This window comes from Diceros bicornis, chromosome 21 (assembly GCF_020826845.1).
Source record: "Diceros bicornis minor isolate mBicDic1 chromosome 21, mDicBic1.mat.cur, whole genome shotgun sequence".
NCBI lineage: Eukaryota > Metazoa > Chordata > Mammalia > Perissodactyla > Rhinocerotidae > Diceros > Diceros bicornis.
The window spans coordinates 19,444,179-19,469,874 of NC_080760.1; the positions used below are offsets into that span (position 1 = coordinate 19,444,179).

The 25,696-nt window shown below is 40.8% G+C and overlaps 1 protein-coding gene across 1 annotated transcript in view; it reads right to left on the minus strand.

The window, feature by feature from the left end:
- The window catches only part of YWHAZ (tyrosine 3-monooxygenase/tryptophan 5-monooxygenase activation protein zeta), a 39,136-nt gene extending 15,742 nt beyond the window's left edge, over positions 1-23,394 (minus strand). Inside the window, exons 1-2 of the mRNA XM_058564725.1 lie at positions 23,163-23,394; positions 19,946-20,250 (exon numbers count right to left, since the gene is read on the minus strand). Coding sequence (XP_058420708.1) covers positions 19,946-20,239 — 294 coding nt within the window. The 5' untranslated portion in view covers positions 20,240-20,250; positions 23,163-23,394. The remainder of the gene's footprint in view (positions 1-19,945; positions 20,251-23,162) is intronic.
- Positions 23,395-25,696: the final 2,302 nt, after the last annotated feature.

Below are 25,696 nucleotides of genomic sequence, written 5' to 3' on the forward strand. Positions count from 1 at the left end.
CAAAACAAAACAAAACAAAACAAAACTGCGGATCGCAGCAGAAAAACTGGGGCAGAGCGCAGGGGGCTTAGACTACACAGCCCTTTACCACCAGACAGTGGCGGCAGGTGGAAATTGCAACCAGAGACTTCCAGGATGAGGAAAATCAAAACCAACACAGGAACCACAATGCAAAAATATATGAAATCACCAGACCAGAAACAAAATGACAAGCACCCAGAAATCAACCCCGAAGACACAGAAATCCATAAACTAAATGACAGAGATTTCAAAATAGCTATCATAAAAACACTCAACGAAATACGAGACAACACAGACAAACAATTAAATGAGATTAGGAGTTTCTTCACAAAAGAGATTGAAATCATAAAGAAAAACCAATCAGTGCTGATGGAGATGAAGAACACAATGGAGGAGATAAAGGAGAATCTGGAATCTTTAAAGAACAGAGCTGACAATATGGAGGAAAGAATTAGTACTTTAGAGGATAGGAATACAGATATACTCCAGATGGAAGAGGAGAGAGAACTAAGACTAAAAAGAAATGAAGAAAGACTCCGAGAAATATCTGACTCTATTAGAAAATGTAACATAAGAATTATAGGTATTCCTGAGGGAGAGGAGAGGGACAGAGGAACAGAGAGCCTATTCAAGGAAATAATAGCTGAAAATTTCCCAAATCTGGGGAAGGAGCAGGAAATACCAGTAAGCGAAGCCAAAAGGACGCCTATATATATTAACAGACAAAGGCCTTCACCACGACACCTAGTGGTAAGGCTAGCCAGGGTCAACGACAAAGAAACAATATTAAGGGCAGCTAGACAAAAACAAAAAATAACGTACAAAGGAACTCCCATCAGGCTCTCAGCAGATTTCTCAACAGAAACTTTTCAGGCTAGAAGAGACTGGAATGATATATTCAAAATACTAAAAGACAAAAACTTTCAGCCAAGAATACTCTATCCAGCAAAAATATCCTTCAAATATGATGGAGAATTAGTAACTCTCCCAGATAAACAAAAGCTAAGGGAGTTCATGGCCACGAGACCCCCACTACAAGAAATACTCAAGAAGGCCCTCAGGCCTGAAAAAAAGAAGAGAAAGGGAACACAAAGCTTGGAGTAAGGAGAAAAGTAGGTAGACAAAATCAGAGAAATAGTAGATCTTTACCGGAATAGGTTAGCAACCACTTAAATACTAAACTCAAAGATCAAAGGAAGAAATTCACCAAAAATAAATTTAACCTCATCACTGTAAACACACAGCCACAACACAAGATAGAATAAGGTATAACAAGAGCAACTTAGAAAGGGAAGAGGAAAGTGACTGAATTGACTTAGTATAAGGAAATAGGAGGCTATCAGATAATGGACTATCTCATACACAAGATTTTTTGCCCAAACCTCAAGGTAACCACTAAACAAATAATCAAATTAAAACCACATATGATAAACAAAGAGAAAACTAGAAGAATCATAAGACAGAACAACCAAACTGAATTGGCAGTCCAAAACAAATGGGACAAGAAACAAAGGAAATGCAAAAGAACCAGACAATAAGTGACAAAACAGCAACATTCAGCCCTCATATTTCAATAATTACCCTAAATGTAAATGGATTGAACTCTCCAATCAAAAGATACAGAGTGGCAGGATGGATTAAAAAGCAAGACCCAACAATATGCTGCCTTCAGGAAACACATCTTAGCACTAAAGACAAGCACAGGCTCAGAGTGAAAGGATGGAAGACAATACTCCAAGCTAATGGCAAACAAAAGAAAGCAGGTGTTGCCATACTCATATCAGACAAAGTAGACTTCAAGATAAAACAGGTTAAGAAAGACAAAGAAGGGAAATATATAATGATAAAAGGGACACTCCATCAAGAAGACATATCACTTATAAATATATATGCACCCAACATAGGAGCACCAATGTACATAAAACAACTATTAACAAACCTAAAAGGAGAAATCAACAACACCACAATAATAGTAGGGGATCTTAACACCCCACTTACAGCAATGGATAGATCATCCAGACAAAAAGTTAATAAAGAAATATTAGACTTAAATGAAAAACTGGACGAGATGGACCTAGTAGACATATACAGAGCACTCCACCCAAAAACAGCTGACTACACATTCTTCTCAAGCGCGCATGGAACATTCTCTAGGATAGACCATATGTTGGGAAACAAAGCAAGCCTCAATAAATTTAAGAAGATTGAAATCATAACAAGCATCTTTTCAGACCATAAGGCCATGAAACTGGAAATGAACCAGGAAAAAAAAACTGGGAAAGTGACAAAAATGTGGAGATTAAACAACATGCTACTGAACAACCAATGGATCACTGATGAAATTAAAGGAGAAATCAAAAACTATCTGGAAACAAACGAAAATGATAACATGCCATATCAAACCATATGGGATGCAGCAAAAGCGGTCCTGAGAGGGAAACTCATAGCGATACAAGCCCACCTTAACAAACAAGAAAAAGCCCTAATAGGCAACCTTAAATTACACCTAACAGAACTAGAAAAAGAAGAACAAACAAAGCCCAAAGCCAGCAGGAGAGAAATAATAAAAATCAGAGCAGAAATAAATGATATTGAGACCAAAAAAACAGTAGAAAGGATTAATGAAACAAAGAGTTGGTTCTTCGAGAAGATAAACAAAATAGACAAACCCTTAGCCAGGCTTACTAAGAAAAAAAGAGAAAAGGCTCAAGTAAATAAAATTAGAAATGAAAGAGGAGAAATTACAACGGATACCATGGAAATACAGAGGATTATAAGAGAATACTATGAGAAATTATATGCCAACAAATTGGACAATCTAGAAGAAATGGATAAATTCTTAGACTTATACAACCTCCCAAAATTGAACCAAGAAGAAATGGAGAATCTGAATAGACCAATAACAAGTAAAGAGATTGAAATAGTAATCAAAAACCTCCCAAAAAATAAAAGTCCAGGACCAGATGGCTTCTCTAGTGAATTTTACCAAACATTCAAAGAAGATTTAATACCCATCCTCCTCAAACTATTCCAAAAAATAGAGGAAGATGGAACACTTCCTGAATCATTCTATGAGGCCAACATCACCCTGATACCAAAACCAGACAAAGACAATACAAAGAAAGAAAATTACAGGCCAATATCGCTGATGAACATTGATGCAAAAATCCTCAACAAAATATTGGCAAATTGAATACAACAATATATTAAAAAGATCATACACCATGATCAAGTGGGATTTATACCAGAGACGCAGGGATGGTTCAACACCCGCAAATCAATCAACGTGATACATCACATCAACAAAACAAAGAATAAAAACCACATGATGGTCTCAATCGACGCAGAGAAGGCATTTGACAAGATACAACATCCATTTATGATAAAAACTCTCAATAAAATGGGAATAGAAGGAAAGTACCTCAACATAATAAAGGCCATATATGACAAACCCACAGCTAACATCATACTCAACGGGGAAAGACTGAAAGCCATTCCTCTGAGAACAGGAACGAGGCAGGGCTGCCCACTCTCACCACTCCTGTTCAACATAGTACTGGAGGTTTTGGCCAGAGCAATTAGGCAAGAAAAAGGAATAAAAGGAATCCAAATAGGTAACGAAGAAGTGAAACTCTCACTATTTGCAGATGACATGATTGTATATATAGAAAACCCTAAAGAATCTGTTGGAAAACTGTTAGAAACAATCAACAACTACAGCAAAGTTGCAGGGTACAAAATCAATCTACAAAAATCAGTTGCATTTCTATATGCTAATAATGAACTAACAGAAAGAGAGCTCAAAAAGATAATACCATTTACAATTGCATCAAAAAGAATAAAATACCTAGGAATAAATCTTACCAAGGAGGTGAAGGACCTATACAATGAGAACTACAAGACATTATTGAGGGAAATCCACGATGACATAAAGAAATGGAAAGATATCCCATGCACGTGGATTGGAAGAATAAACATAGTTAAAATGTCTATATTACCTAAAGCAATCTACAGATTCAATGCAATCCCAATCAGAATCCCAATGACATTCTTCACAGAAATAGAAAAAAGAATACTAAAATTTATATGGGGCAACAAAAGACCTCGAATAGCTAAAGAAATCCTAAAGAAAAAGAACAAAGCAGGAGGCATCACAATTCCTGACTTCAAAACATACTACAAAGCAATAGTAACCAAAACAGCATGGTACTGATACAAAAACAGGCACACAGATCAATGGAACAGAATTGAAAGCCCAGAAATAAAACCACACATATACGGACAGCTAATTTTCGACAAAGGTGCTAAGAACATGCAATGGAGAAAGGAAAGTCTCTTCAATAAACGGTGTTGGGAAAACTGGACAGCCACATGCAAAAGAATGAAAGTGAACCATGTGCTATCGCCATTCACAAAAATTAACTCAAAATGGATCAAAGACCTGAAGGTGAGACCTGAAACTATAAAACTCATAGAAGAAAATATAGGCAACACGCTATTTGACATTGGTTTTAAAGGAATCTTTTCAGATGACATGCCTACCCAGACTAGGGAAACTAAAGAAAAAATAAACAAGTGGGACTTTATCAGATTAAAGAGCTTTTATAAGACAAATGAAACCAGAATCAAGATGAACAACCAACCAACCAGCTGGGAGAGAATATTTGCAAAACATACATCTGACAAGGGGTTGATCTCCATAATATATAAAGAACTCACACAATTGAACAACAAAAAAACAAACAACCCGATCAAAAAATGGGCAGAGGAAATGAACAGACACTTCTCTAAGGAAGATATACAGATGGCCAATAGGCACATGAAAAGATGCTCAACATCACTAATCATCAGGGAAATGCAAATCCAAACAACACTAAGATACCACCTCATGCCCGTTAGAATGGTTATAATCACCAAGACAAAAAACAACAAATGTTGGAGAGGATGTGGAGAAACAGGAACCCTCATACACAGCTGGTGGGAATGCAAATTGGTGCAGCCTCTATGGAAAACGGTATGGAGATTCCTCAAAGAATTAAAAATAGAGATGCCCTATGATCCAGCCATCCCACTACTGGGAATCTATCCAACGCACCTGAAATCAACAATCCAAAGAGGCTTATGCACCCCTATGTTCACTGCAGCATTATTCACCATAGCCAAGAAGTGCAAGCAACCTAAGTGTCCTTCGACTGACGATTGGATTAAGAAAATGTGGTATATATATACAATGGAATACTACTCAGCCATAAAAAAAGACAAAATCGTCCCATTTGCAACAACATGGATGGGCCTGGAGCGTATTATGTTAAGTGAAATAAGCCAGAAAGAGAAAGACAAACACTGTATGATCTCACTCATATGTGGAATATAAACCAACACATGGACAGAGAAAACTGGACTGTGGTTACCCGGGCAGTGGGGGTGGGGGGTGGGCACAAGGGGTGAAGGGAGTCATATATGGGGTGATGGACAAACAAAAATGTACAACCCAAAATTTCACAATGTTAGAAACCATTAAAACATCAATTAAAAAAAAAAAAAAAGACAAGAGTTTGGGTGCTCAACTAAGCACATATATTCAGAAACAGCAAAATCAAGGGGCAGGCTAGGTACATCCTAATGTTATTTCCTGGATCCTTGGATATGCTCTGGGTTTCGATGTAACGACCCTGTAAGAAGGAGGATAAGAGATACAAATAAAAAATCCCAGAGCTGGGTGGGAGGCGAGTTTGAAGTAGCAAGGTAGAGTAAACTTTTTTGGAAGACAGGAGGCCTGGATTTTGGTACTAACTCTGCCACCAAGAGAAGTGACAGAAGCTTCAAATACAAAATCATGACCCACCCCCTCATTCAATCTTCTGGGGTTTCACTACAGCATTCATTTCAAAACTTCCCTTGCTCTTTTATCCCAGGAAAAACCTCTCTAAGGCACTGAACACTTCCTACCCCATCACTATTCCTTAGCTTTTCTTTAAACTCAAGGTCACTTTTTCTTTCCTTTCTTAAATGGGAATCAAGAATTTATAGACTAAGGGTCCTTAGACTAAACTCTAAAAAATTAACAAGTACCCATGTGTTTACATTATTTATTTCAGCCCTCAAGAATGGACCACCTGCCACTATGTGCTCAAATCATTGCGCTATGTGCTATGATTTGAGCTTGCCAATTAGAATACATGAAGCCAACTAACAAAAAATATATTTCACAGGAAAATTACAAGTTATAGAGCTGGGATATCCTCCCCTTTCAAAAAGTAATCCATTCATTATAGAATGACATAACCCATTTAGAAAGTGCTTCGGCAAAATACAGTTGGTTCACAACCTTTGACAAAGTAATCATACTTATAGGGTGTCTACCTTAGAAAACAATTCAATTGATATATTCGCACCATAGGGTATTTTTTTTAGAAGTCCACATTGTTGTTTAAAAAAAATATAACGTCCTATCTAAATATAACTGGTTAAGTAAGAGGACAACATCATGCGTCTCCTAATATGATGCATCAAGGAGGGCACAATATCACTTCCAGGAATTCTTCCCCAAAATGTACAATAGGAATTTAATCACGAGGACTCACCAGACAAATCCAAATTGAGGAAAATTCTACAAAATAACTGACCAGTACTCTTTAAAAAGTGATAAAAATCATGAAAGGCAAAGACTGAAAAACTGATCCAGATTAAAGGAAAGTAAGGAGACATGACAATGAAATGTAAGTATGATCCTGGACTGAATTCTGGACCAAAATTAGAAGATTATATAATTTGTCAATAAAGTCTATAGGTTATATAATAGTTTAATTTTTATTAATTTACTAATTTTGATAATTATACTGTGGTTATATAATATGTTAACATTTGGGGAATCGGGTAAAGGATATATGGGTAATTCTTCATATAATTTTTCCAATTTTTTTTCTAAATTTGAAATTATTTCAAAATTAAAAGTTAACAACTGATTAGAAAGAAAATTTAACTACCATATATAGAAAAGGTTATTTTGCCTTTTGGTTATTTAATATTACAATTATTATATAAAAATAAGTTTTAAAGAAAAATCCTTTTTAAGAAATAGTGACTTTCTACAAGATGGCATTACCAGTGAATTTTGCATGCCATCCTCATACCCTTTTTGTGCTCATCTGTGTTTTTCAAATTTCCTTATTAGGCTGGTAAACCTTGTATTTAGGAGAGAAATGGCACAAAAACAAGGATGCATTTGTAAATAAAAATATGAGGGATAGAGAGGAGGTTCCTACTTTGTCTTAGAGAGTATTTCACCAATTGGTCACAGTGTTAAATTTAATTTCCATGAAGATAAATATACATAAAATGTCACTAACAAATAGTAAATAGCCCCAGAATACCAAAGCAAAAGAATCAACCTCTAACGAGACATTTATTGACTATAATTTGAAAATATACCTAGGGTAACAGTCTCCTTTGCCTTGACCTCATCAAATATGTGAATGGGAAAGACCAAGCCTCCATAACCCATTCCTCTGTTTTAGATTTTACTAGCATGGCCCTCTTCCATGAACACAAGAAATGAAGAGACAGGTTAGGATACAGATACTCTGCTTTCATATACATCACGCACAAACAATGCCAGTAGATAAGAGGGAAAAGGTGGCAAGAAATTGAGGCACAAGGGCCCTTGAATGTAATTCATTATTTTCATTTAAGTATAGAACCCTAAAACACAGTCTAAAACGGAAGCCATCGCTTTTAATGAAATTAAACAAAGTGGTAATTTTTCCAGTTATTCTGACAACCTCTCCCTATCTCTCCTAAAACCCATATATTTTATGGCAGAGTAAACATCACGTTTCAATCTACAACTAAGGTGATACTACCACAAGGGACAAAAATATGAATGCTTATGGTATGATCTATGAACCTCTGAGCTTCAGTTTCTTGATCTGTTAAAATGAAAAAGCTAGGCTGGATACTCCTTCAAGCTAAAATTCAATGATTCTATGAAGTTCAACTCTCAACTTATTTTATTATTTAATTAAAAAGATCAAAATACCCCCCACAAATATCATTTTTAATAACATCCTCAGCAGGAAATTTAATTTCAATTCTGCAGCGCACTGTAGAAGTTCAAATTTCCAGTCTTGCACAATTCCCTTGTGCACATGGAGCACTTTCCCAGAACTTCCACTTTATTCTGTAGAGCCACTGAGCCTTTTACCATTCCTAGATCTCTTAAAATTCTAAAAAAGCAAGCAGGCTATTTTTGCTGCAATAGGGGCCTAGCAATTTGGAAATTAGTCTCTTACTCCCCCTTGTGGCTGGAATGGCTTCCTTTCTTTCTACTGCAACTTCATCAGTTGCCTCCAACCAACCCAAGCACTCCACCAAAAATGCTAATCAGGTTGCCAAGAACTAATTTAGTAGGTACTTGCAGACATTTTGACTATAAATTCACTTTTTTGTGCAATGTTGGCCTAAGAGAGTAAAATTTTAAGTGTTCTATGAATGATAAGTTCATACAGATATGAAGGGACAGAGCCGCTTAACTTCAAGGATGGACTCCTAGAGGATTTTGACCAATCACTTACCTGAATGGATTTTCCATTAATAATAAATAGACGGGGGTGGCCGGTCCAGTGGCGCAAGCCCTTAAGTGCTCTCGATCCGCTGCGGCAGCCCGGGGTTCGCCGGTTTGGATCCCGGGCGCGCACCAATGCACCGCTTGTCAAGCCATGCTGTGGCGGTGTCCCATATAAAGTGGAGGAAGATGGGCATGGATGTTAGCCCAGGGCCAGTCTTCCTCGGCAAAAAAAAAGAGGAGGATTGGCAGATGTTAGCACAGGGCCCATCTTCCTCACCAAAAAAAATAAATAAAAATAAATAAATAGATGGCAAATCTTCACCATTTAACTTTTAAAAAATCAACAAAGAATTTGATAAAGCCAAGATACATTATCCCCGGTGTTTAAGGAATGTTAAAGCCAGCCTAAAATTTCATTATAATTCCTGTTAAAAGCTCGACTGTTGCTCCCTGACTTTTGCCCAAAATGAAACAAAAGATATCTGCACAAAACTTAATGCTAACAGAAAGCCTGGAGTGTTCTAAAATCTTTGTTTGTTTGTTTTTTGCAAAATCAATAGGGTGAAAGGGCTAACAATAAGTGAGACAAAAAACTGCTAAGTTAAATCAGGTTCAGAGAATTGCCTGCCTCTGAATCCTTAATGCTAGCAAAATAATCCCAGGAGAAATCAATGTTTTACCTCATATTCAAAATGTAGCTCTTATAGATAAAAAGTAAAATGGTAAGAAGTACCAAAAAGAACTTATTGCGCATTAAGTGATAACTGTTAAAATTGTTCCGACCCTCCTGGGAGCTTTACTTCTCCCCTCCCCCAGAGCCACTTTTACAGTTGGCATCAACCTTAACTTGAGCTCAAGTTTCTCACCAATCAAGGCCCATTTCTCAATATTTTGATTGATACTTAATTTTTTTTTATAATTTTATTTATTTATTTTTCCCCCGAAGCCCTAGTAGATAGTTGTATGTCATAGCTGCACATCCTTCTAGTTGCTGTATGTGGGACACGGCCTCAGCATGGCCAGAGAAGTGGTGCGCCGGTGCGCGCCCGGGATCCGAACCCGGGCCGCCAGCAGCGGAGCGCGCGCACTTAACCGCTAAGCCACGGGGCCGGCCCTGACACTTAATTTTTGATAGTGTTTTTTAACTTGCACATGCACACTGTGTATTATGTATAAACTCCCTACTGGGACTAGATTTTATCAGCCACTTCTTAAAATGGTTGAAGACCAGCTCTTCCATATTCAACCAACATGCAGTACTTTCCCTCTCATTATGTTATATTTTTTGTGTACATATCCATTTTCCTCTCTAGGTTGTCTTGATTTTTTAAAGAGCAGGGGCTTTTTATATTTATTATATTTATTTTTTTTATAGCACAGGGATTACAGAATGGCAGGTAACAAATATTAAATACAAAGAGGTTAAGCAATTTATTAAAATTCTCTTAAATTTAGTCTCAAAATTAATAAATCAAGCCACAGTGAAGAGATATCACAGAGATACAGAAAGTAAGCAGTGTATTTGCTATTTAATATCACCATGCGGGTGGTGGTAACTCAGTAATTCTCAAAACATCCTGGAGGTAGATACTATTATCATTCCCATTTTGAAGATGTGGAAACAGTCATAGAGATATAATAACTTGCCCAAAGTCATAAACAAAACTTTCAAACCCCAAAAGTCTGCATAGTCTGTGCTAGGTTATATCACCCTCTAAAATAAGGTAGTTCACACTTTAGTTTCCTTTACTTTTAGAAATATTACACAAGATTATTCTTCAAGTTTTATTCCTGTGATCCAATTAAATTAACAGTCTGTTGATAATCCCATCAGATGGAAACAACCAAAGGAAAAACGAGAAGGAAGTCATTACTCTTAATAAAGAGCATGTTCACTTAGGGATGTCATATTTCCAAACATCTTCCAAACACAGTACTAAAGTTCTCATCAAATTACTGCATTGAGAACTTGCTTTTCTAAGTATACGACAGCCTGCCTATATAACACTGTCCTCAACCGTCAATTCCACCTAATCACATTTTAAAAGTAATGTGTTTTGGGTAGGATTTTCATCAAGTGTCCCTGGGTTGAATGTGGTCCAAGTATGTCCCTCTAAACTCTGGGCAATGGTGTTTATTATGTTTTAAGAAGGAAGAAAACTATGAGCTGACTGTTCATGAGTCTTAGACCAACAAGAGATGCAGGTCTTTCTCAGAAAAGCATTTGTAATTTATCACTTAAATGAGAAGCATTCAACTCACCACTGGGTTCCTTGGTAATACTGCTAATTTAAAAAAAGTCCTAGATCCCAAAACTTGTTTGCAAAATGGGAATTAACCTCCACTAAAGAACTTTCTAACCTCACTAATGATGTCCAACTCATTAAACAATTCAAATAAATGAAATTCTGATACAACAAAAATTGGGCACTTCTTGCAAATTAAACGCAACAGGATCTTCCCTCGATTTTAAAAGAACAAACATGCATACAAGTCAACCTACTGGACAGTCTTATTTTGGTCTATTTAACTCTATAAATTAACATGTGACTGACTGTCCTTACATTCTTACCTTGCCATACTACCTGTGGCTAATACTGTAAGCGTATTTTTATTTGGGGGAGAAGGCTTACTACAAATTCTGTCAAAAAAAACTTGGAAAAGCTTATACGCTGAAACCTTTTAGTAATCAATTCCAATGTAAACAAACATGTATGTGCCATACAACAGGATCATAATGATAACAAATCAGCTATACTCATCCATGCTTTGTTGCCCCAAGATCCACAGTGTAACATAAGAATGTCAATAGAAAAAAATCAGTGAAATCTGCTAAGACAGAAGACTGTTCTATACATCACTACTTATGTCACATTATACCTTACCAGAAAACGGAAAACTAAATCAATGACAAACGACAAGGCTACTACATAGCAATTTTCGCAAAGATACAAGTTTTTAATCATTACAGGGCACTACTCACTAGAGAACAAATGGAGAATGACCCCTTGCACAGAAATGTACCTAGTACAACGGAAACTGCTGAGATGCGGTGGTTAAGCACACCTTTCCTCCCAAGCCAAATTCAAACTTGTGCCACTTAAGCTCTAAATCAGAGTAATCAATCAGCAACCCTCAGGCCACAAAGATGGGAATTAGCAATGCCTTGTATCAAGGACAGTGAGAAGACCAAACTAGGTCCAAACGCTTTGTGTACGGGGTTTTGGCAAAGATCGTGCAGATGAACAGAGGGAATGCACTCTTTTATAGGCAGGTAAGAATAAGCCATATGCAGCACAGACCTGGGAAAAGAATAAAGGTCCAAGTCCAAGCAAGTGACCACCAGCAGTAAAAGGTTTATAATTTAGCTTTTGTCCATTACAATTAGATCAAGGTTTTTTTATCCTTACAATACTTCTTTCTTGCCAATACGCTTCTGAGGGCGAGAGTAAGGGGTAAACTACTACTAGTACAACGGGAACGACAAATAATCCTGTGTACTATCCACGGGAGTGTATCATACAAGTGAGTATCAACATGAATGTAAAAGTCTGAGAACCAATGATCTAGGCAACACAGCAATAACAACTTGCAATCAGAAAATGAAGTCGAAGTTGAGTCCAAGATGTCATTTTGATTAAGCCTAGAAAACATGCTAAAATTAGGTATAGTCACGTGTTGCTTAATGACTGGGATCCGTTCTGAGAAATGCATCCTTAGGCGATTTCATCATTGTGTGAACATTACACAGTGTACTTACACAAACGTCGATGGTATAGCCTACTACACACCTAGGCTATATGGTACTAATCTTATGAGACCTGTCATATAGGCAGTCAGTCATTGATTGAAATGTTATGTGGCGCAAGACTATAGTTAGAAAGGACAGGTAGTTTCAAAAGAAAGATCAACTCTGGCTTTCAGCGTATTGAAATTGACAGCAATTCTAAATCCCCTAAAGACCAGTGTCTATTCTCAATGTAAAACCATCATAATAAAGCAAGAGCTATGCGAACCAGGATGAAGTCACAATCCGGACCTCAAGAATTCTAGACAAAAAATTCTAAGGCACTTAGAATTTCAATGGACTACAAAGTTTTTTCAACTCAGCTGACATCAGAACACCCATGATTTGACTTTTAAAAAAATTTTTTCTCATACACAAACATTCTTCAATATAAATGTGCCAAAGAGCACCTATTTTGGAAGGAAAAAACTGTGGTCAAATTAATCTAAATAGTCCAGTAACATTTAATTCAACATCATAAAGACAGAACTATTTCCTATACTGGGCTCCCTTTATGTGTCAGAACTATTTACCAGATGTGAAAATAGGTATTATATTCACAGGGAAAAAACCCTAAGTCTTTCACAGGTTAAAGAACCAATTCCAAAAAACTAAGATAACTGTATAAATGATGATTAACAAACTACGATGGAGGGCACTGAGAATCTATTCTAACATCATTAAAAGGAGAAAATTAGTCCAAAGAACAGAACCAGATTATCAGAGATCTTCAAAAAAACTGTCAAATCAAAGGCAGCTCTGATTTTCTTTATAAAAACAGAACCATTTTTGCATGTCTACCAACTCTCCTTTTAAGAGGCAAAATCTAGTGTCATTTCCTCTACTTGAAGTTTTTCCACGGCCTTTAAAGGACCCCATTCCTTAGTTTATAACATTATAGTAGGCCCTTTGTGATCTAACCAGTACCCACGTTCTCCTTCTAGTCCCATCTCTTACAAAATTATTAAAAAAGGCTTTTAAATGCAACAATGCTCCCCTCACCTAATGTTTTAATAGAATGATCTAGAATGCAAAAACTCTTACAGAACCGTCCCTTAATTTGCTGGATTAACCAAATTTCACTTGATAGCCTGGCTTACACTAGGTTCTTCATTCCTGGGTAAACGTTGATGATGCCCATAACTTGGGCTAAATACTTCAGTATAGTTAAGTTTTTCGGCTACTCTGTGGAATCCCCTTCAGCTTCCATCAGCAGTTATGTCTTTATTAAGAGTCCGATATTTGTTTCCAAAACTATGCTATCATACTGGGTATAATTACTTAAAAAGTTATGTTACTTACAAATGTTATGAAATACAAGTACGAAAAGATGTGTTCCTATGAAAACTAAGTTGAATGCTTTGGAACAACTAGTTTTTAAGGGAGAGTCTCTCTCTCACACACACACACACAAAATCCCTTGGCTTGGACAAACAACTGAAAGATTAGAAAAAATTGCACATTTCTAGAGAGATTCTGACTGCTTATCAAGCATTTAAGTTCTCACTCTACTATGCAAACTCAAACTGCATTTTATAAAGGGTGCATTTTATAGGGGCGATTAGCAAATTATTTTCAAACTGTGGATCTATACATATTCAAAGAAAAGGTTCTTAGCACCACAATAAAAATGGGCAACTGCGGGGCTGGCCCCGTGGCTTAGCGGTTAAGTGCGCATGTTCCGGTGCTGGCGGCCCGGGTTCGGATCCAGGGCGCGCACCGACGCACTGCTTCTCAGGCCATGCTGAGGCCGCGTCCCACGTACAGCAACTAGAAGGATTTGCATCTATGACATACAGCTATCTACTGGGGCTTTGGGGGAAAAAAATAAATAAATAAAACACTCAAAATGCAGATAGCTATAGCAACAAAGGTCTAAAAAGCAAAAAAAAAAAGGGCAAAGGAACATACACATCTGTTTTAATTTAAAATAAATGTTTAAAACAAGTATGATCACATACTAGAACTACTTTTCAAATAACCGACTAACTAGGATGCTTCTACTGTACCACTACTGAGGTGTTACCAGCAGGATTTGTTTACTGATAAAGTTGGATGTTCTTAAAAGAAAAAATGAAGAGCAAAATGATTCTTGGTAAGCTATCACAAATCTAAGGTAGCTTATTTTCGCCGTTTCTATTTCAAATGCCTCTGCTAGGGCTGAATACAATTTCCTCCTCTTTCTTGGGTAGATTAAGAGAGTTGGATCATTATTTCATAAGTGTGCATGTTCTTCCTATACTTTGAGATTTTACTCATGTTTTTCACTCTAATTCCAATTTCAAATCCTTTAATCTTTTCCTCTTAGTTCACTTTTAACTATCTTCACAGGTCATCTTATCACTAAACATTTCCAGGTCACCTGTATCTCTTACTAGAACAAGTGTGAAGGATCTCCTTCTTATTTAAGTACTGCTATAGTCACGTACCACATAACGTTTTGGTCAACTACGAACCACACGTACGACTCGACAGTGGTTCCACAAGATTAGCACCATATAGCCTAGGTGTGTAGTAGGCTATACCATCCAGGTTTGTCAAATACTGTAGAAGAGGAAGAAATTTTCCACCACCCTTCTAGGTTCTTCTGGCTGGCCCAAGAATTAAATTGACATGAGACAGATTAACAGGAGAAAAATAAAAGTTTAGTAACACATATACACGGGAGAAAACCAAGTAACTCGCCAAAATGACTGAAGCCCTCACCTTAAATACCACTCCCAGCTAAAGACAAAAAAAGATGCTGGGGGTGGGGCAGAGGCAGGGACTTCAAAGGGAAGGAAGGCAATTCACAGGTAAGTGAAAAGGAGCAAGTGTTTGGCCACGAAGACACCAGAACACATGGGGGAGCCCAACACACTGACATTTCTAGGTTCCTCCCATCTACCACCTAGTTCACCTAGTTTTTTTATCTGTCGTCTTCTAGGCAATTAAAGGGGAGGTAACAAGAAAAACTTTCCAAGTCTTTGTTTCTTAAAAATAATCAGCCTAGAAGCAACACGTTAAAGAGACAAATTTGGGGGCGGCAAATTTTGCTCCCCTTCAGTACAACAATGTTCACACAATGATGAAAGAGTCTAACAAATGCACTTCTCAGAATGTATCCCCGTCGTTAAGTGATGCATGACCGTACTGAAAAAAAGGATAGGCAATCTGTGTATCTTGGTTACGTTGTTGGTTATTCTTCCCCTTCCAACCCAACAGTGAACACCTACCTTTCAATTCTCAGTCCTCTATTTATTTTCGTTTCCACTTCCTACACCTCAGACTTCTCAACCATACAAAACACCTTACCAGGTGCAATACTGAATGCTTATTGTGAAAACTCTTTTAAAAAGACTATTGAATTTTACTACCAAAAAGACTCTATCCAATGTATTCCTTCCTGGAAGGGACTGTAGGTATCTGCTATGTCATGTAAGGTCTTTGTACTTTGAAACATACCAAAAGCCTTATTTGACAAAAACATGTAAAAATATAAAGTAGTGAAGATGGGTATAACACTTCAGAATTCTTTTGAGAAGTCCTTATTCCAATAAATAAGCTACCTTAGTGATTTTCAGCTTACAACTCTATGTAGCAGTTTTTAATGCCCAAAGCACATATTATTATATTCAGACTAGCAACGATCTAAAAGCCCCCTGGTTTCCTAGCTTGCTTCTGCTTAATGGCAGTTCTGTGGGCTGGAAACAAAAACCAGTGCCCAGTAATGACACCTTAAGACTGCCCTGGGCAAATAAAAATGCAGAGAAGCATAAAATGGAACTCAGTCAAGTTAACTGAATCACTATTACTATTACTCAACTACTACTGCCAACCGTTACAAACGTCAGACTCATGATTTTACTGCTTCGCCTCCCATAAGGAGAGAAAACCATTCTTTGCCTTATACCATTGGCTTTCAAATTTTTAAAGGAAACCTTTGAAAATCGGCTGGCCAGTATGGACACTCTGCCCCAGAAAAATACAGTTTTTAAAGTTTTTTGGATCTTTAAATCCCATTTTTGGACTCTTAAGAGACCCCTGTACTCTTATAGGTGGACTTGTACTGTTGCCACTGCTTTTAAGCAGAACCTAAAGCTAGGACAAACAAGGCACAGAAGGTAGTCAGGGGCTTTACCTGATTTTCATTCTCCACAACAATCCTATGGCGTGGATATTATTCCCATTTAATTGAGCTGTTTTCTCAGAGGGAAACTGAGTGATTTCCTTAGACCATGCAGCTATTAAATGGTAAAAAGTTGGTTTGACGCAAAACCTGGAGCTCTTTTTACACCACTACATCCTTCTTTGAGTTTGAATGAGGTTTTCTAGTATGTATTTCCTCATTTTGCTTTTCATTTCATCATGTTCAAGACAAAACGACTCAATTTTTTGCTTCTTGTGGGTTTATGCAAAAGAGGTGTTAGGGATCACTAGTGTTGAGCCCCTCCCCCACTACCAAGAAAGCCTTTGGTCTAAGATCCAGCAGGAAAGGCTGACTGCACAGTTCACATACTGCAATTTCAAATTAACAACACAAGAGAAGAAGCCCAAGTCCTTCTGCATAAAGAGAAGTCCATGCTGTGAAGAACATGCCAGTGACCGACTTTCCACAGTAATGCTCTACAACTCTTGGACAAAGTAACATGATCCCTACTCTTTCTCTGCTTAGTAAACAGTATAAATTACACAAACACTTGATAAATGCACATAACCACAATGGTAATAACCATTTAATAACGAACCAAAGAGTTCTTCAGAAAAACTTAGAATTCTGGAGGTTAGCTCCTTGTTATGGGAAGAAACAGGATGATTTCTTAGGTAGTATGATACCGGTGCTCAATAGAACAATGAAATCTCGTTCATCACCGATGCCACCAGCCAATAACACTAATACTGAAAAAAAACTATCTGCTTATCTTTCTTAAATTAAAAAAAAAAAAAAAAATCAAAGTTCAGAAAAAAGTAGAGTAATAAATATTATAATTAATTTCATTTTTATCATGTAAGATCTTAAACAAGTGGTAAGATCAGAGCTCTCACCACCTCGGCGCAGGTTCATTTCCCAGTCAGGGCATCACACCACCTGTGTGTCGGTTGTCACTCTGCGGCAGCTGCGTGTTGCTGTGGTGCTGAAAGCTATGCCACTGGTATTTCAAATACCAGCAGGGTCACCCATGGTGGACAGGTTTCAGCAGAGCTTCCAGACTAAGACAGACTAGGAAGGACCTGGCCAGCTACTTCTGCAATACTGGCCATGAAAACCCTGTGAATAGCCGCGGAGCACTGTCTGATGTAGCGGCAGGAAGATGAGAAGATGGCGCAAAAGACCTGGCAGGGCTCCGCTCTGCTGTACATGGGGTCGCTAGGAGTTGGAATCCACTCGACAGCACTAACAACAACAAAGATCTTAGAATATAATTAAAACATACTTCCACTAATAATCAAGCATATCAGCAGTTCAAAGAATTTTTTTCTAGAAATCACTAACAGAACTTTACTCTTGAAAAGACCAAGGCTGGAAGCAAAAGCCTGTTTAGAATTCTCTGAGCCTTTTGTATGGTAAAGGAATTTAACTTTCATTTGTCTATACTTCCAAAGTAGAAATTTCCTTTAGACATGGTGAGACACCAATGCTATTACGAAAAAGAACAACATAGGTAACTCCTTAACAACATAGATTAACTCCCTTAATAATCACATCAAGAAAGAGAAGGTATGTAGATTAATCTAGTTATTTTCATCCACTGATCTTATGCATTAATTTTTTATTCTTGATACAGTAACCAAAGGGAAACAAAGTTAAAACCGTTAGAGTCTTTTCCTAAGAAAATCCTCACAATAACGGGAACTTTTATACTTAGCGTGTGGAAAACATGCAAATACCTACCTGGAATCGCAAATAAGCTTGTATTTGCAATTCAGTAGAGGATAAATGTTACCACATCCCCTTTTATTCCTAAAATTGACTTTCGTCTTAAGGGAAATTATAATTTGTAACAAACTCTTTGAAACCAAAATAAAAATTTTATCTGTCAGGTGTAACAATTGGGGGAAAAACACCAGAGTAAACAAAATTCAATAACACGTACAAATACTAACCATTAAAGAGACCAAGGGGGGAAAAACTCAATACATTTTTTATTACAGAAAATGATATTTTCAAATTTTAAATATTCTTATTACCTTGGCAAACCACAAGATAAGCATTTGTCACTTAGCCTCAACAAAAGCAGAGGACTCCTTTCTCATCTTAGAAATAAATGATAGCTATCCACGTGAAGATTTCAAATAAGCAACCCAAAAAAAAGCCAAAGAAACAAACAAAACCACCCAAGACAGACACCACATGAGAAGACCTTGTGAGCTCGAGTTACTTAAATTAAAAAATATCATTGTTCTTTAAAAAGATAGCCTCAAGAAAATACCAGTTGAAAGCAAGTATTCATAATTTAGGAACTGAAGCCATTCCACTGGTAAAGACTAGTGTAAAGGAATCATAACACCACTACATCTTTAACGGAAACCCCAAACCCACACATCAGAAATAATCCTATATTGCTCATTATAGTAGTTCCTCTAGGAACAAGGTTCAAATAATAACTAGGGCACCTGGATTTCCATACTGAGTCCCAGACTCAGTAACCCGTCCAGAGAAACTGGGATATTGTATCTTTCTATATGCCTTCCCGTACTGACACCCAATGTGCAACCTGAAGTCCTATGATATGAGTAATCATTTAGTAAAATCACTTTAAATATTATTCCAAAAACTCCTGGTTCATTAAAAAGGGAAAGTATTAATGTATACGGGATATTATAGGCTAAATGGCTGCATCTTTTACCAATTTATCCTCAGATTTACACATTTCTGAATCAGAAAGCCATCATTTGTAAGAAAACAAATTAAAATTAACCAAAATGTAATGTTCAAATCTTTTAAGCTTTTTAGAGAAACAGTGCTTCAATACAGTAGGTACTGAATACTTAAAATATTTCTTGACTGAACCTGGAAAATCAAGCTCGAGGTACTCATAACCTTTTATTGTGGTTGTCAGTTTTCAAAGTTGACTTCCAACACTTAAACGCAGGAAGAAGTAAAAGCAACTGTCAAGGCAGAATTTTCTGCATGGCTGACTCATTACATTAACATAGTGGCTAATTGAGGGGAGGGTACCATATCCACAATGAGTCAGTCTCCCATTACATCTCTCTTACATAAAAAGATACGTAAAATTCCTGTATCCGTATATCTACATTTAAAAGAACCAGCTCTAGAACCACAAGAATTCTGACTATAACTGAAACGGTAATACTATTAGTTTGTCTTTTCAATTAGTACAAAATACACTACCACAGTCTATTTTCCAGTCTATTTGAACTGACTGATAATCATTATTGCATTTACTTTATACAAACTTAACTATAATTGTTTTAACATCTTTAAAGAATGACACTCTGAAGATTTCAAAACATAGAACAATTTTTATAAGGAAAAGAATAACCAAAAAAAGAAATTGAGAGTAATATAACTGATATTCATGATAGGAACTTTATAGTATAGTAAAGCTACACCAAATGATTCTCACCAGTACATCATTGCAGATATCTCTTAGCTCAGTCTCAATTTTCTCTCTGTATTCTCGAGCCATCTGCTGTTTTTTCTCAGCACCTTCTGTCTTTTGCTCAATACTTGAAACGACCCTCCAAGATGACCTACGGGCTCCTACAACATTTTTATAAGCAACTGAGAGAAGATTCCTCTCCTCATTGGATAATTCAGCTCCTTGCTCAGTTACAGACTTCATGCAGGCTGCCATGTCATCATATCGCTCAGCCTGCTCGGCCAGTTTGGCCTTCTGCACCAGCTCATTTTTATCCATGACTGGATGTTCTGCAGGAGAAAAAAGTAGCATTTAGATATTTTTTTCCAACAAAAGACTCAAAATTATACCTTTTGTAAATAAGCTATAATAACACCTCAAATCTGATTGCCAATGGAAGATTCTTCACATGAGAAATTTAATGCAGTTCACAAAAAGATGATCAGAATAGACTAGAAAAATTGGCATACTCAACATGCAGAGGGTAAATTTAAAGCCATTAACATCAGTTTAGCAAAACTAAAATTGCATTACCTCATTTCACATAAGGTCAAAGCACATTTGGTCAAGAGGCTGCCTTAAAAACCAACACTTATCTTGGCCAAAAGCTCAACTCCAGTTTCCAATATCACTAAGTAATCCAAAATTAAGCAGCTTTTCTTTAGTGAAAACACTGCCTACGAAGAATATTACAATTTCTATCATAAGTCCAGAATCATGATTTGTCTGTTTAATGTAATTCATGTCTTTTTACTTTTATAATACCTACTCTTGTCAGGAGCGTTTAAATTTTATTTGGTATTACCCCCTACCCCAAATCCACCGATCTCTGCAACATTTGCCAGCGGATCATAGCACGACAATCTTCTCAGAAAATTACCAAATTGCTTGTTTTAAAATATTTCAAATATAAACCACCAAGGATCAATATCTATCTGACCCAAAGGCTTCTTTAACTGTACCTTGTTACATGCACACACGCTTAAAAATATATCCATGAGTTCTGGAACTTCAACTCTTACTATCTGTGAGCACTAAAATGTACACATTAAGTGCTTTCAGTGTGACCAGAGTTTCTGATGTCATTATTCCAGTTTAAATGTAGAATTCCTACATTTTGTTCCTAGTAGTCAAAATTTAATTGAATATATTAGTACTCAAGCTGGCCTTACCATGACTTCCCACCTAATTCTCCTCCTCCCATTTTAAAGCTCCCTAGACTTTTCAATTTACCCGTTATACTTTTCCTTATAGATACTTTGGAAAGGTACTAAAACAGCAAAGATATTAAACCATACAGTGATCCCACAGAATAAACGATTTTAAAGAAAAATGTACAGCCTGAAATGCACTATTAACAAGTGAACAGAAAAGCCACTGTCACTCACTATGGCAATTGACTCCCCAATATCATATCCTTTACCCTCCCATGAAAATCCCACAATACATTAAAAAATAAAAAACAAAACCCCGAACAGAACAGGTCCCCAGTATTTAAACAAGTAATCAGCTAGCGTGGATGCAAGGCAGATCATTTCAATGCGAAAACTATTTAAATTTGTGATCGCATATCGCTCCCCGGCTCTCGAAATCACTAATTTTTCCCCTAAGAACTCAAAAACGCTCTCAGACTAATGTTGCTTCTAACGAAAAATTATCTAAAACCAGTACAAAGGTTTCTCTCCCCAACCCCTCGAGTACAAGGGGAAGTGGATTAGGTTTCTCACAGAATAACTAGCGCTCCAAGGCCTCGCCTCTATACTGCGGAGAGGACTCGCCGCACCCATTTAACCCTTAACCGACGTCAGACGTCGAATTGGGTGAAACGAAAACCGGCAGACGGTGACTTGAAAGTGCAAATCTTCCGTCCGCGCTATTGGCAGCCCCCCCACTTGGCTCCGCCCAAGCTTGTGCCTCCGCACAAGTCCCCGACTCTCCCTCTTTGTCATGGCGGATCTGTGTCAAGGAGCCCAACCTACTGCTGAGAGTTAATTCCCCCACCAGAGCGAGAGGGAGGAGCAGCGCCCGCGCCCCCGCCCGCGCCGGGGTGGCGCGGGGGGGTGGGGCGCCCGCCCCGGGGAAAGAGACGCCAGCGCCGCCCGCAGATGCGGAACCACGACCGACCGGGCGCGACACACCCCACTCTCCACCGGCGTCTCCGCCGCCGCCGGACCCCGCCGCTGCCCATTTAGTCTGGAAGGAGCCGACAGCTGCAGCAGGCGGGGGAGGGGGCGAGACCACACCCAGCCGAGCCGGGCCGCCGCCGGCTGTTCCGCTCCGGCTTACCCGCCCCGCAGAGGGGGGCCGCGGCTCAGGCCGAGCGCAGGGCCCCTCCGGGGCTGGCCCACCCGGCGGGCGAGCGAGAAAAGCCGGCCCCCGTCCTCCCTATCCTCTTCTCTCCCCCTGCCTGGGCCCCCATTCAACAGGAGAAAGAGGCCAGCCCCATCCCCCACCGCGAAACCCAGGAAATTCGGCTCCAGGTCCCGGGAGCCCCGCCCGGAGCCGGCTCCCCCTTGCGCCCCAGGGCGGCCTCGCCCTGCTCTACCTGCCGGGCGCCTCTAGGCCGGCCTCGGCGCGGGGCCCGGGCGCGGCGCTCTTCCCGCCGCCGCCGCCGCCGGGTGGGGGAGGGCTGGGTGCCGCCGCAGCGCGGGGCGCGGAGGCTGCGCCGAGGGGCGGGCGGGAGAGGCCGGGGGAGGGGAGGCGGGCGGGGGACCGCGGAGGGGGCGGCCTCACCTGCGCCACTGCAATGCCCGCAGCCGCCGAGTCATTATCTCGGGCGGAAGCGGGGAGCAGGCGGCCAGGAGGAGGGGGCTCTGGGGGCGCGGAGACGAGGGCGGGGACGGATCGCGGCCAAAGGCGCCTCGGCCACCCCCGGGAGCTGGCGGCCGGGCGGGTCCCCGGGGACCCGGCGCGTGGGCGCCCTCTCCACCCCGGGGACGGGAACCGGGGACGGGCGCTGCTGGGGGCCGGGGCGTCGGTCCGGAAGCAGGTAGCCCGAGGCGGCCGCGAGCCGCCCGCCCGAACCCAGCGGAAGAGAGGCCGCCGCCCGTCTCCGCCTGAGGAGACTCCGCCTCGGCCCAGCGCCGCTACGGCCGGGCGAGCGGGGCCGAGGGGACGTGGAGCGGGGCCGGCGCCCGCGCTCTCGAAGGCTGGCTGGAGACAGGAAGGAGCGGGGCGAGGCGGCGGTGGCCGGCTCCCTTACCTGTGTCCGGAGTGGGTGGCGGCGGACGGACGGGGCTCAGCAGGCTCTGGGCGGCGGCGGCGGCAGCGGCGAGGCTGAGACTCTGTCCCTGGATCTCGCTGCTCACAGGCTACAGCCGCTCCGCAGACACGGGGTTTCCTCCAATCACCAGCCCCGGCAGCAGGGGCACCACACGCACGATGACGTCAAACGCTGCTATGGCAACCGTTGATTGGTGCCCACAGCTCTGGGGGCCCAGCGCAACGGCCGCTCCCCAGCGCGCGCGTCCTGCCCGCCCGCGCTAGAGGGCAAGCGGAGGAGCGCGCAGCCTCTCCCGCTACCGACCCTCCTCTCCACCCCGCTGAGCTTCCAGTTCCTCTACTCTTACCCCGAGTGCGCCTGGACAGGAAGCTCCTTTCCCACGCCACCACCACCACCGCCCCACCTCGCCTTCCCCTCGGGTCCCTCGCAACCTCCGTCGTCTCCCTCTTCCTTGAAACCAGCAAGAAAGAAATTTCTCCCCACCCCCACCGTAGCTCTCCGTGCTCTCCTTCTGCGCCTGCGCCAGTCACTCCCTCTAGAAGGGGCTCCGGTTTAGCAACATCCGGGACCTTTCACATTCCCCCCGCCCCCGCCTCGCGCCCCGGACCGCCCCGCCCTCCGTGCTTCCCGGTGGTAACTGCCCGCAGGGCGGTCGGGAGGATGCGTTACGAGAGGAGCTCCGCGGTCTGGGCATTGTGATCAGCACTTGGGGTGGGGGCGAGGGCGCGGTCAGACGGTGAGGGAGGGGCGGTGTGGCGCGCTGCCTCCCATCCCGCCGCTCCCCTCCACCGAGCCGGCCGACCTGGGCGCGCGGCCCCTCCCTTCCTCCCTTCCGCCGCCGCGGCTTTACCTGCTGGCCCGGGGAAAGCGGCCTTAGACCTTTTAAGGCTCGGAATAGAGAGCGGGGCGTCCGGCCCCGGAGTGTGGGCTGAGCGACGGGAAGGTTTTCCAATCGGGAGTTCGGGATCTGCGCGCAGTGACAGCTGCGAGGGGACAATGGGTGGGCGCGAAGCAGGGGTGAGGTGGGCCGGGCGGGGCGGAGCTGCCAGGAGGTGAGGCCTGGAAGGAGACGCCGCTGCTTTCAGAAAGCCTACAACTCCCGGGGGGTGGGGGGGAAAGACCGCCTTCTTGGTTGGAGGGTTTGAGGTGATCGTGGAAGCCTTAAGATGGAGAGGCGAAGAACAGATTGAACGTACTGACTCATTTCTCCTAGGTTGAATTTTCTATGCAAATAAAGCTTTCACTTGAAGACCTCGTGCTGCAGTTACTTTAAACATAAAGATCATTACCTGTTTTCTCCTGAAGCAAGGTTTGAGGGATGTGGTAGGTCCCGGCGCCCCGGTTGACCCAGCTGTCGGTGGGAGTGGGCCGCTGGCAGGGCGAGGAGCAGGGACCGGGAGCCAGGAAGAGGGGGAAGGAGAAGGGCGGAAATTGCAGGTGCGGCACCAACGTGCCAACCTAAAACGGTAGGGCCTCCACCCTCTCAACTTAAGGAAGTTCACAGAGAGACGTTCACAGTGTGAAATGTTTCTGCCCCTTCTGCTAAATGTGTCAGAGCTAAGAAGAGATTAGTGCTTGGATGACCTGCAAAACCAGTTGCAAAAGTCATCGAGAGTTTATAGTTAGCAATGAGAGAATTCATAACTCTTCCTGCCATCCTGGTGTAAACTCGGTCTTGAGCTCATTGATTTTTCCAACGTATCTTTACTGAGCACCTACTAGGGGCCTGCTTTCGGCACAGCTGACCAGGGATCCCCACAAAAGAGTTACACCTCAAGTTCTGCAGAGGATTATTTGGCAGTAGCAGACACACAAAATGACTCTTCACTCTTCCAGCACCTTGTCTGTTCTGTATGACGGATATAGTGTGCCGCAAGACTTGTTCTACAAATTACGTTTTGCCTGAAGTCCCAGCTGGCGTTTAGATAGAAAAGTGTAAACCAGGAAGAGAGTTTCCAGTGACCGGTCCAATTTCAGTGTTTTTTATTTTCCCCCAAGCTTCCGCATTAGCAGTTACATAGTAAGCTGAATGGATGAACAAATTGATCGGGGTTTTACTTCTGAGATATTAAAGTCACCTTTCTTTGACTCCCAAGTAAATTATTTTAGGGAGTGACTCACTTAAAATGACTAATATTTCAAAAAGCTGGCTTTTTTATTAAAAGTTGTCTCCAGTTTTGTGCTAGGCACCAGAAATTTGACAGAAGATATTAAGTTAAATCTTTCTTAAAAGGGAAATTGGTGTTTCTTTAATATCTCAAATATATGTTTAGATAGAGTATATGCCTTTTGTTTTAGAGGAAGTTAAGGGATTTCTCTGCATAAATAAATCATGGATTTACTTTAGGAAACAGCTCAATTAGGTTTTTGCTTCATACGTTAAATAGCAAGGAATTTTTTAGTAAAACAATAGGAACTATTAAGGTTTACATAATCAAATCAACATTTTCATGGAATAAAGGTGTAATGAATGAGGTTACAGGGAAGCAAGAATAGAGAATGTCGTGAAAGCC